Here is a 12,073-nt window from a genome sequence, read left to right as displayed (position 1 = left end):
CAGAAAATATTCATTTTGAAATAATTGTTTCAATCATGCCGGGAAGTGTCTAGTGTACTAGAAATCAGTCTCCATCCTCAGAGGGGAAGCTGGAGTTGGAAGCTCGAGTTTCTGGCCTTACTCTCCCCTGAGTTTAAGAGAACGTACACATTTCTCCTGGATGATTCCATTTTAGTCCCTATCCTGCTGGGATGACATGCCATCTCCTGCCTCCATGATCCAGCCAAGACCCCACACCAGTGGAAAGAAGAACCTGTGAACATTTTGTCTTAAGAGGACATTGGCCGGGTACTGTGGCTCACGCCTATAATCCCAGCACTTTGGGAGGCTAATGTGGGCAGATCACTTGAGATCAGGAGTTCGAGACCAGCCTGGCCAAAATGGTGAAACCCCATCTCTACTTAAAAAAAATACAAAAATTAGCCAGGTGTGGTGGTGCTTGCCTGGTCCCAGCTACTCCGGAGGCTAAAGCAGGAGAATCGCTTGAACCTGGGAGGTGGGGGCTGCAGTGAGCCGAGATCGTGTCACTGCACTCCAGCCTGGGAAACAAACCGAGACTCCATCTCAAAAAAAATAAAATAAAAAAGAGTTGACATAAATTTCAAAATTTCCAACTTGAGACCATCGCCCCCAGAAGAGGCCTTTTCGGTCATTTGATAATTTCCTGTTCTTTGCCTGGCCTCCTAACTTGATGCTGAGGCCAAGTGTTGTCACAGAATGCCCTGGGCTCAGGCCATGCTGCCCACACCTGCCACCCATCCTAACCAACCAGTAGAGGGCAAGCAGGGGGTTCAGAGTGAAGAACCACTTGAAATTTTGCATCTCAACTCCACCATTTAATAGCTGTGTGGCTTTGGGCATTGTGCTCACCCTCTCTGATGCTCAGGTCCCTCATCCTAAAATGAAGCGGGGGGCGGGGGGGATAATTCATACCAGAAAAGATGGTGGTGGGACTTAAATGAGAACAGTTTTCACACATGGCCCTGTTGTTACTGTTATCTTGGAAAAGGTTTGGGGAACCTAAACCACCACAAGCCTTCAGCAGCCACCCACGTCATCCACCCCCGCCCCAGAGACTGTTGTCCCCATGACACAGGCTTCAGCCTAGACCCAACGCCTCACTCACTACTGCTCTCCCTTTTCCAGAGTCGCTCAGACAGGAGCTGTCAGAGCAGCAAGCTGCCTGTTCTGAGCACCAGAAGGACTTGGAGGCACTGCAGGCCGAGCTGAGGGCTCTGGGCAGACAGCAAGCCAGCAGCCAGTGTCCAGGAGACAGCAAGGATCACATAATCGCCACAGAGGTCAGTGCCCCTGCCCTTGCACCAGCCATACCCCTCCCAGAGCAGCATCAGGGCCGCAGTAAGAAGCCCCATAAAGGATGGGCTCTGAGGCTGAGTGCAGTGGCTCACACTTGGAATCTAGCACTTTGGGAGGCCGAAGCCAGAGAACCACCTGAGGCCAGGATTTCAAGACCAGCCAGGGCAACATAGCAAGACTATATCTCTACAAAAAAAAATTGAAAATTAGCTGGGCGTGGTGGCATATGCCTGTAATCCTGGCTAGGGAGTCTGAGGCAGGAGGATCACTTGAGCCCAGGAGTTCCAGGCTGTGGTGAGCTATGATTGTGCCACAGTACTCTAGCCTGGGCAACATAGCAAGACCCTGTCTCAAAAAAAAAAAAAAAAAAAAAAGGATGGGCTCTGGGTACTTGGTCATTCCCCTCCCCGCTGCCCGAAGTGGGGAAGACCCTTCCCCACAGGCCTGTGGGATACTTGGTGGGCCTGCAGGGTCTTGTCTTCGAAAAGAAAAAAAAAAAGGTTTTAAGTGCTGCATGTTATTTATAATTCAGACGCAATGGTATCTCAGGGTGTTGGTGCTAGATAGGCCCTCGATGCAGCTGGTCTGGGCTACTCCTCTGGATCTGCAGAACATTTTGAATTTCTCAGAACATTTTACCAGATAGGCTCCATCTAGACCTTGCTGTTCCTCTAAGTGGAGCAGCTTTGTTGTCACCCAGGCTCAGTGCCAACTCTCTTTCCTCTTCCTGCTCAGACTTTGCCCATCAGCCCCTTCCCTGCACATCCATCATTCCTGGTCTAGCTGGGTGGCAGTCACCTCCTAATAGCCCAGCCCTCTGTCCCTCCAGTCCATAACGTACAGCTTCAGCTATTCTCCCAAAGCCCAGCATCACTTTCTTTTCTTTTTTTTTTATTATTATATTTTAAGTTCTAGGGTACATGTGCACAACGTGCAGGTTTGTTACATATGTGTACATGTGCCATGTTGGTGTGCTGCACCCATTAACTCATCATTTACATTAGGTATATCTCCTAATGCTATCCCTCCCCACTACCCCCACCCCACAACAGTCCCCGGTGTGTGATGTCCCCCTTCCTGTGTCCAAGTGTTCTCATTGTTCAATTCCCACCTATGAGTGAGAACATGTGGTGTTTGGTTTTTTGTCCTTGTGATATTTTGCTGAGAATGATGGTTTCTACCTTCATCCATGTCCCTACAAAGGACATGAACTCATTCTTTTTTATGGCTGCATAGTATTCCATGGTGTATATGTGCCAGATTTTCTTAATCCAGTCTATCATTGCTGGACATTTGGGTTGGTTCCAGGTCTTTGCTATTGTGAATAGTGTTGCAGTAAACATACATGTGCATGTGTCTTTATAGCAGCATGATTTATAATCCTTTGGGTATATACCCAGTAATGGGATGGCTGGGTCAAATGGTATTTCTAGTTCTAGATCCTTGAGGAATCACCACACTGTCTTCCACAATGGTTGAACCAGTTTACAGTCCCACCAACAGTGTAAAAGTGTTCCTATTTCTCCACATCCTCTCCAGCACCTGTTGTTTCCTGACTTTTTAATGATTGCCATTCTAACTGGTGTGAGATGGTATCTCATTGTGGTTTTGATTTGCATTTCTCTGATGGCCAGTGATGATGAGCATTTTTTTCATGTGTCTGTTGGCTGCATAAATGTCTTCTTTTGAGAAGTGTCTGTTCATATCCTTCACCCACTTGTTGATGGGGTTGTTTTTTTCTTGTAAATTTGTTTGAGTTCTTTGTAGATTCTGGATATTAGCCCTTTGTCAGATGAGTAGATTGCAAAAATTTTCTCCCATTCTATAGGTTGCCTGTTCACTCTGATGGTAGTTTCTTTTGCTGTGCAGAAGCTCTTTAGTTTAATTAGATCCCACTTGTCAATTTTGGCTTTTGTTGCCATTGCTTTTGGTGTTTTAGACATGAAGTCCTTGCCCATGCCTATGTCCTGAATGGTAATGCCTAGGTTTTCTTCTAGGGTTTTTATGGTTTTAGGTCTAACATTTAAGTCTTTAATCCATCTTGAATTAATTTTTGTATAAGGTGTAAGGAAGGGATCCAGTTTCATCTTTCTATATATGGCTAGCCAGTTTTCCCAGCACCATTTGTTAAATAGGGAATCCTTTCCCCATTTCTTGTTTTTGTCAAGTTTGTCAAAGATCAGATAGTTGTAGATATGTGGTATTATTTCTGAGGGTTCTGTTCTGTTCCATTGGTCTATATCTCTGTTTTGGTACCAGTACCATGCTGTTTTGGTTACTGTGGCCTTGTAGTATAGTTTGAAGTCAGGTAGCATGATGCCTCCAGCTTTGTTCTTTTGGCTTAGGATTGACTTGGCAATGCGGGCTCTTTTTTGGATCCATATGAACTTTAGTTTTTTCCAATTCTGTGAAGAAAGTCATTGGTAGCTTGATGGGGATGGCATTGAATCTATAAATTACCTTGGGCAGTATAGCCATTTTCACAATATTGATTCTTCCTATCCATGAGCATGGAATGTTCTTCCATTTGTTTGTATCCTCTTTTATTTTGTTGAGCAGTGGTTTGTAGTTCTTGAAGAGGTCCTAAACATCTCTTGTAAGTTGAATTCCTAGGTATTTTATTCTCTTTGAAGCAATTGTGAATGGGAGTTCACTCATGATTTGGCTCTCTGTTTGTCTGTTATTGGTGTATAAGTATGCTTGTGAGTTTTGCACATTGATTTTGTATCCTGAGACTTTGCTGAAGTTGCTTATCAGCTTAAGGAGGTTTTGGGCTGAGACAATGGGGTTTTCTAGATATATAATCATGTCATCTGCAAACAGGGACAATTTGACTTCCTCTTTTCCTAATTGAATAGCCTTTCTTTCTCCTGCCTGATTACCGTGGCCAGAACTTCCAACACTATGTTGAATAGGAGTGGTGAGAGAGGGCATCCCTGTCTTGTCCCAGTTTTCAAAGGGAATGCTTCCAGTTTTTGCCCATTCAGTATATGATATTGGCTGTGGGTTTGTCATAAGTAGCTCTTATTATTTTGAGATACATCTCATCAATACCTAATTTATTGAGAGTTTTTAGCATGAAGGGCTGTTGAATTTTGTCAAAGGCCTTTTCTGCATCTATTGAGATAATCACGTGGTTTTTGTCTTTGGTTCTGTTTATATGCTGGATTATGTTTATTGATTTGCGTATATTGAACCAGCCTTGCATCCCAGGGATGAAGTCCACTTGATCATGGTGGATAAGCTTTTTGATGTGCTGCTGGATTTGGTTTGCCAGTATTTTATTGAGGATTTTTATATCGATGTTCATCAGGGATATTGGTCTAAAATTCTCTTTTTTTGTTGTGTCTCTGCCAGGCTTTGGTATTAGGATGACCAGCATCACTTTTCATAAAGCCTTTGGTGGTTCCCACTGGAGATAGCTCCAAATGCTTCAACTTGGCATTGAAAAGCTTCCACCACTGACTATGACCTGTATGTCCTGCCATATTCCCTGCGGCTCATAAACCCGGCATCTGCACCCTCCCTTTGGTCTTCGCCTGTGCCACTCCTCCTGCCTGAGATGCTGCCCAGCATATCTCATGCTGGGGGCCTTCCCTGGCACACAGTGGCCCCCTCTGGCTCTGAGATCCTGGAGCACTTGCTGTCAAGACAGCTCAGCTGGCTCTAGGATCTACCGCCCGGTCCTGTTGGGGACATGCCATTTCATAGATGTCCTTGTTGCCTAGACTGGATCAGGAGTCTTTTGAGGATAACCCGTCTGTCTGCCTCATCGCCTCCCCACCCCCACTCCCAGCCCTCAGCAGGGTCTCCACCAGTGCCTGTGGGTGGTGAGGATTCATTGGTGGCCAGTCCTGCTGAAGGACCGGGGGACATGGGAATCATGTGTGCCAGATTTAGCTGTTGCTGAGCATAGGAAGGCGATTTCTGTGTTTATGTGAAAAATATTAACAAATGATGAATCACAGGTTAGCCCAGTGGTTAGGTCTAGCAGAGGGAAGACAGAACGTGTTCCATTAAGTGTTTAGATGGGTGGGAGCCACTGGTACCAATGGGAGGGGACAGGAAATGTGGGATGGAGACAGCTGGGGACTGGGCCATGGAGGGAGTCAGTGTTCACCTGAGGGCTCTGGATAGAAGCCAAGGAGCACTGAGTACATGAGCCGATACGTGGCCAGCCATGCACCAGCCCTCACCTTTGCCCCATAGGAGGGGGAAACCCTGAACCCTCTAGAAGGAAAGTGTGGTCTCAGGTGATACCCCACACAGAGAGGAGATGCAGGGGTGTCGGCAAAGAGGAACAGCCCAGGCAGCAGGAGTCAAAAAGGAAAGGGGAGGGGACACAATGCCAGGCTGCAGGCCCAAGCTGGCCACCGCTGAGCTAAGTGGAGTCTGTCCTACTGGGATCTAATTCTCATATCTCTCCCACCCAGAGACCCAAGAGGGGAATGCATTTTTCCATCTGTTTCTGTCCTCCATTGGTCAAGGATTGTCCCCACAGAGCAGTAACCCCCCTGCTCTTGCTCTTCCAGGCTATGCATGTGAGAGTGCCAAGTGGGTGCCCACGGGCATCCCACATCATGCCAACCCTTGAGCAGGAAGGCAGAGACATGGGGCCTGGGCCACAGATTCTCCCCGTGCACAGCTGTGCAATTACTGTGTGCAGTGAACTAATACATGCACAAGTGGTTGGGCATGTTTGAGTGAATTTGAAAACTGGAACATTCACTAATCACAGATTAAATCTGACTCCATTTGCTGTTGGACAGCAATCTTTGTGTTTCTACCTGAACTACAGACATTCTAGCACAATTCTGTTTAGCAAGCATTCACGTGGCACCTATAGAATACACCACGCTAGGTGCTACAGGGTTGGAAAGATGGAGAGGAATAGCTCCCAATCTAGCCAAGGAAACCAGCATGGACACATATTCTCTTCAGTGTCACCCCTTACAGAGCCAGAGTTAGCAAGATTTGGTGGTATTAGAGAAAGCTTATCAGTTCCCCCTGAGAGGTAGGGAAGACTTCACTGAGGCAGTGTCACTTCACTGAACACTTAACTTCACGGAGGGAAGACTTCACTGAGGCAGGCATGGAGGGCACTGGCAGGTGGAGTGTGGAGTGTGGTTGGTGTTCATTTGGATGCAAGCCCCATTCTTGGCTCAGCAGTTTTATTAAACTCTAAGGGCCAGATTTGGCCAACTCCCAAAGGAGGAAATTTTTAAGAGACTAGATGGGAGTCCCTGCAGGGGACTCAGGAGCCTGCCACAGGCTCCAGCCTGGGCGGGGTGCCAGTGGGTCTCCATCTTGCCGCAGCACATCTCTGGCCCTTTCTGCCTTGTCCGCCCCTGCGCCTCCTGAAAACACCTCTCCTGGTTGCCTTCCTCAGGAGTGGGGCGGCCCGGGCCAGGCCGGCTCCCCACCGGGCGCTGCTGGGCAGGGTTCCGGCGAGGGATGCGGGCTCTGGGAGGAGAACGCGCAGCTCCAGGACGCGGTGCGGCGGCTGCGCGCGGAGGTGGAGCAGCATCAGCAGGAGGCGCAGAAGCTCCGCGACCAGCGCAGGTGGGTGACCCGGCGCGCCCCGCCACCGCGCCACCCTCACCCCCTTCCCCCCCACTCCCCCGCCACCCCCCCTCCCCCTACTGCGGCTGGCTGAGCCTGAGACCTGAAATGGGTCACTGCCTCGGCATCCTGCCCCACAAGACACTAGACACTTAATGCGCCAGCATTTCACAGATGTTACTCCTCTGACCCATGAAAAGTCCCGAGCTCCAGAAATTCTAGATCTCAAAACCGCAGAGCAAATGCCTTGAAATAAAAGAGGGAGCCTGGCTGGGCGCGGTGGCTCACGCCTGTAATCCCAGCACTTTGGTTGGCAGAGGCGGGCGCATCACGAGGTCAGGAATTCGAGACCAGCCTGGACAAAATGATGAAACCCTGTCTCCACTAAAAATACAAAAAAAAAAAAAAAAAAAAAAAAGGGCCGGGCGTGGTGATGTGTGCCTGTAATCCCAGTTATTCGGGAGGCTGAGGCAGGAAAATCGCGTGAACTCGGGAGCACCAGGTTGCAGTGAGCCGAGATCGCGCCATTGCACTCCAGCCTGGGTGACAATGCAAGACTCCGTCTCAAAAAAAAAAAAAAAAAAAGAGGGAGTCCTGTTTGTTTCCCTGCAAATCAGGGCATTTATGAGACTGAGAATTGGACCAAAAGTGTCATCAAATCCAACCTTACGGAGACGGTGTAGTGGAATAGTTCAGACCATGCCGTGTCTTCTTAACTAGCTGTGCGCTCTTAATTAGCTGTGTAAGGTTGGGTGAGTTAGCTGACCTCTCCCAGACTGAGTCCTCTGTAAAATGGGGATAAGACTCCAGACTCGGCTGGCGTGGTAGCTCACGCCTATAATACCAGTACTTTGGGAGGCTGAGGCAGGCACATCACTTGAGGTCAGGAGTTCAAGACCAGCCTGGGCAACATAGTGAAACCCCGTCTCTACTAAAAATAGAAAAATTGGCCAAGCGTGATGGTGCATGCCTGCAATCCCGGCTACTTGGGAGGTTGGGGAGGGGGGATTGCTTGAGCCTGGGAGGTGGAGGTTGCACTGAGTTGAGATCGGGCCACTGCACTTCAGCCTGAGCGGCAGAGCCACAATCTGTCTCAAAAAACAAAACAAACAAAACAAAACAAAAAACCTGGCCTGTCAGGGCTGTTGTAGAGTGCAATGGAATGTGTGCAGGAGGCTTGGCATGTCCCTAGCATGAATGAAACGCTTGGTTAATTGTAGAAGTGAAAAACCTATCATCAATCCTGAACTCAGAGCCTTTCTTCCTCTTGTTGGAAAGCTTTTAATACAAATTCAATTTCTTTAAAGACATAGGATATTTCATATTATCTATTTCTTAAGTGAGCTTTAGCAGTTTGTATCTTTCAAAGAATTCGTCTATTTCATCTAAGTTTTTGAATGTCCTAATGCCAATCATAAAATTTCTCATAATTTTCTTTTTGTCATTTTAATGTCTGGAGGATTCCTTTTTTCTTAATATTTGTCAGCTGTGTACATTGAACTCTGTTGTGTTAGCCCAAAATTGGTTTGAGCCTTGACTGTGCTTGTTCATTTAATTTTTTCTTTTCTTTTCTTTTTTTTTTTTGAGACAGTCTCGCTCTTTTGCCCAGACTGGAGTGCAATGGTGCGATCTCGGCTCACTGCAACCTCCACCTCCCAGGTTCAAGTGATTCTTCTGCCTCAGCCTCCTGAGTAGCTGGGATTACAGGCGGACACCACCATGCCCAGCTAATTTTTTTTTTTTTTTTTTTGTATTTTTAGTAGAGACGGGGTTTCACCATGTTGGTCAGGCTGGTCTCGAACTCCTGTCCTCGTGATCCTCCCGCCTCGGCCTCCCAAAGTGCTGGGATTACAGGCGTGAGCCACCGTACCCAGCCCAATTTAATTTTCATAACCACTTCTTTTGATAAAGGTGAGGGATAAAGATTCAGGGAGTGGCCAGGCGTGGTGGCTCACGCGTGTAATCCCAGCACTTTGGGAGGCTGAAGCGCATGGATCACCCGAGGTCAGGAGTTCGAGACTAGCCTGGCCAACATGGTGAAACCCCCCGTCTTTACTAAAAATACAAAAAATTGGCTGGGCCTGGTGGTGGGCGCCTGTAATCCCAGCCACTTGGGAGGCTGAGGCAGGAGAACTGCTGGAACCCGGGAGGCGAAGGTTGCAGTGAGCCGAGATCGTGCCATTGCACTCCACCCTGAGCAACAAGAGCAAGACTCCGTCTCAAAAAAAAAAAAAGCTCAGGGAGCCTTTCCACTGCAGTGTAGTTGTTAGGGAAGACCTGGTCTCCCAGGTCTCAAGAGTCCCAGCGTTCAGGCCATACTGATAGAGAATCTCAGCCTCCTGCCTCCCCGCCTGCCCCAAGTGAAGTGTGTTTTCTGGGGCTTCCCTGCAGGGCTGCTCTCCATCACTTCCATCTGAAGTCTGTCCCCATGCTCAGGTTTCTCCTTCTGAGATTGGAGGGTGCTGAGAAGCGGTCCCATAGTGGGGGTTTGTCCTGGACCCCACAACTCAAGAGACTTCAGCTCTTCTTCCCACAGGTGTCCTTAGATCACAATTTCTCCCCACCCAGATCTCCCAAACTGGGCAGCGATGAGGGAAATAAACCCCAGAGCCCAAGGGATGCCGTCCCTGGAGCTGGGCAAGCCTGGCTGTGCTTTCATCCACCACAGGTTCCTGGAGGAGACTCAGCAAGCCCAGCGGGCCAGGGAGGTGGAGACACTGCGCCAGGAACACCGGAAGGAGATGCAGGCCATGGTGGCAGATTTCAGTAGTGCCCAGGCCCAGCTCCAGGCCCGGCTGGCTGCCCTGGAAGCTGAGTAAGTGAGGCCTCGGGCCACAGAGAGGGTCTTGCAAATGTACCATTCAGTAGGGTGGCCAACTCACCCCAATGACCCTGGGATTTCCTGGTTTTCAAATTGAAAGTCCTGGGTTCTGGCCAGGCATGGTGGCTCATGCCTGGAATCCAGCACTTTGGGAGGCTGAGGCAGGTGGATCACTTGAGCTCAGGAGTTGGAGACCAGCCTGGCCAACATGGCGAAACCCCGTCTCTACTGAAAATACAAAATTACAGGTGTGGTGGCACACGCCTGTAATCCCAGCTACTCTGGAGGCTGAGGCAGGAGGATCACTTGAGCCCAGGAGGCAGAGCTTTCAGTAAACGGAGATCAGGCCCCTGCACTCCAGCTTCAGCAACAGAGCAAGTTCAGGGCAGGAGGCGGGGTGCGGTGGGGGGAACTAGCCAGGGGCTCATCAGTCTCCCTTCATTTTATGAGGCTATGTTCCCCTTTTCTGCAGGGCAGTGGGAATCTGTAAGGATGAGCATTGGTTTAACCCTCACACTTCGAAGAAATCAGAAGGATGAAGGCTGCTCAATTAGAATTGTTATTCCCACTGGTCCCTCATGCATACATATTGCATTTATTCATTCAACAAATAATTGTTAAGGACCCATTGTATGCCCAGCACTGCTTTAGGCTCTGGAGTTATAGCAGGGAACAAAACAAAGACAATGCTCTCATAGGCTCACAAATTATGCTGAGAATTCGGATAAGAAATAAGCAAACAGGCTGTGCTTGGTGGCTCATGCCTGTAATCCTAGCACTTTGCATGGCTGAGACTTGAGCCCAGGGTGGACTGCTTGAGCCCAGGAGTTCGAGACCAGCCTGGGCAACATTGTGAAACTCCGTCTCTACAAAAAATACAAAAAAAAAAAAAAATTGCTGGGCATGGTGGTGTGTGCCTATAGTCCCAGCTACTTGGAAGGCTGAGGCGGGAGGATAGTCTGAGCTCAGGAGGTTGAGGTTGCAGTGATCTGTGATTGCACCCCTGCACTCCAGCCTGGGCTACAGAGAGAGAAACTCTGTCTCAAAACAAAACAAAACAAAAAATAGACCCTGTCTCAAAAAAAAAAAAGAAAAAAAAAAAACAGTTATCATCATACCGGGCGATGAAAGTGCTGGAAGACAGGATTGGGAGTGGCAAGGGTGGGCAAAAGAAGGCCTCTGTGAGGAGGTGATGTTTAAGTACAAGGAGGTGAGGGCACTCCTGAGGCATCAGAGTGAGAGGGAGGGTGAGTGGGAGGAGAGGAGCTGGGTGAAGGGACCCCTGCCCTGATGGGAAGGAGTTTGGATGTGTTCAGAGTGCCCTGGGAAGCCATCACAAGGCACTGGGGCAGGAGTGACATGGCCTGACTTGCCTTTTCACAGGGTCACTTCTGACTGCTGAGAAGAAACAGGGGGAGGGGGTGACTAGCGAGACTATTTAGGATGTGATGGCAGCAAGCCAGGTCCAAACAGGTGAAGCCACTTGCCCAAGGTCAGGCAGCATTAATTCAGTTTAAATGTCACCTGTCTGACCTCTAGCCTGAGCTCTTAAAAACTTCTCCACTGTCTCCAATACAAAGCAAATCATCCAAAAGCCAGCAGGAAAGGTTTTACCAGCTACAGTCTAAGGGGCACTTACTATATGCCAGGCTCCCATTATCACATTGAATTCTCACAACCACCCAGTTTCATGCCCATTTTAAAGGAGAGGGAACTGGGGCCCACACACAGGTGAAATGATGCCCAAGGTCACATATCTAGAAAAAAGAAGAGCCAGTATTAGAGCCGGGTCATCTCACCCAAAGCGCTGGGCTCTTATCAACTCCAGTCAGTAGATTATCTGCAGCCCCAGCCCTCCTCTCCTCACCACCCAGTTACTCTTCTCTGGCTTCACGCTGAAAAAGCAGTGGGGGCCGGGCGCGGTGGCCCACGCCTGTAATCCCAGCACTTTGGGAGGCCCAGGAGGGCGGTTCACGAGGTCAGGAATTCCAGACCAGCCTGGCCAACATAGTGAAACCCCGTCTCCTCTAAAAATACAAAAATTTCCCTGGCACGGTGGCGCGCGCCTGTAGTCCCAGCTGCTCAGGAGGCTGTGAGGCACAAGAATCGCTTGAACCAGGGAAGCGGAGGTTGCAGAGAGCCGAGACCGCGCCATTGCACTGCAGCCTGGGCGACAGAGGGAGACTCCTGTCTCCAAAAAAAAAAAAAAAAAGCCATAGGTACCGGCCACTGGCCGCGCTCTATGTCCGCCAGCAGATGGCGCCAGAGCATTAAGAGAACCTATGGGGCATTTTCCTGCCCTGGGCTGTTCTCCCAGCAGCATCCCTGGCTCTTGAAGCCCCGCTGAGTGCAGCATCTATGTGCACACACGGA

At 49.1% G+C, this 12,073-nt stretch overlaps 1 protein-coding gene across 3 annotated transcripts in view; it reads left to right on the top strand.

Annotated features, from left to right (window-relative positions):
• FAM184B (family with sequence similarity 184 member B) overlaps positions 1-12,073 on the top strand; it is a 155,212-nt gene that overhangs the window by 133,702 nt on the left and 9,437 nt on the right. For all 3 annotated transcript variants that reach the window (XR_004670993.3, XM_003826813.6, XM_034958365.3), the window contains exons 12-14: positions 1,147-1,301; positions 6,707-6,879; positions 9,548-9,694. Coding sequence is in view for 2 of the 3 variants with exons in the window: in XM_003826813.6 (XP_003826861.3) it covers positions 1,147-1,301; positions 6,707-6,879; positions 9,548-9,694 (475 nt within the window). In the remaining variant the exon portion in view is untranslated. The remainder of the gene's footprint in view (positions 1-1,146; positions 1,302-6,706; positions 6,880-9,547; positions 9,695-12,073) is intronic.

The sequence above is a fragment of the Pan paniscus genome, chromosome 3, assembly GCF_029289425.2.
Source record: "Pan paniscus chromosome 3, NHGRI_mPanPan1-v2.0_pri, whole genome shotgun sequence".
Lineage (NCBI taxonomy): Eukaryota > Metazoa > Chordata > Mammalia > Primates > Hominidae > Pan > Pan paniscus.
This window is presented reverse-complemented; position numbering and strand designations above follow the sequence as displayed.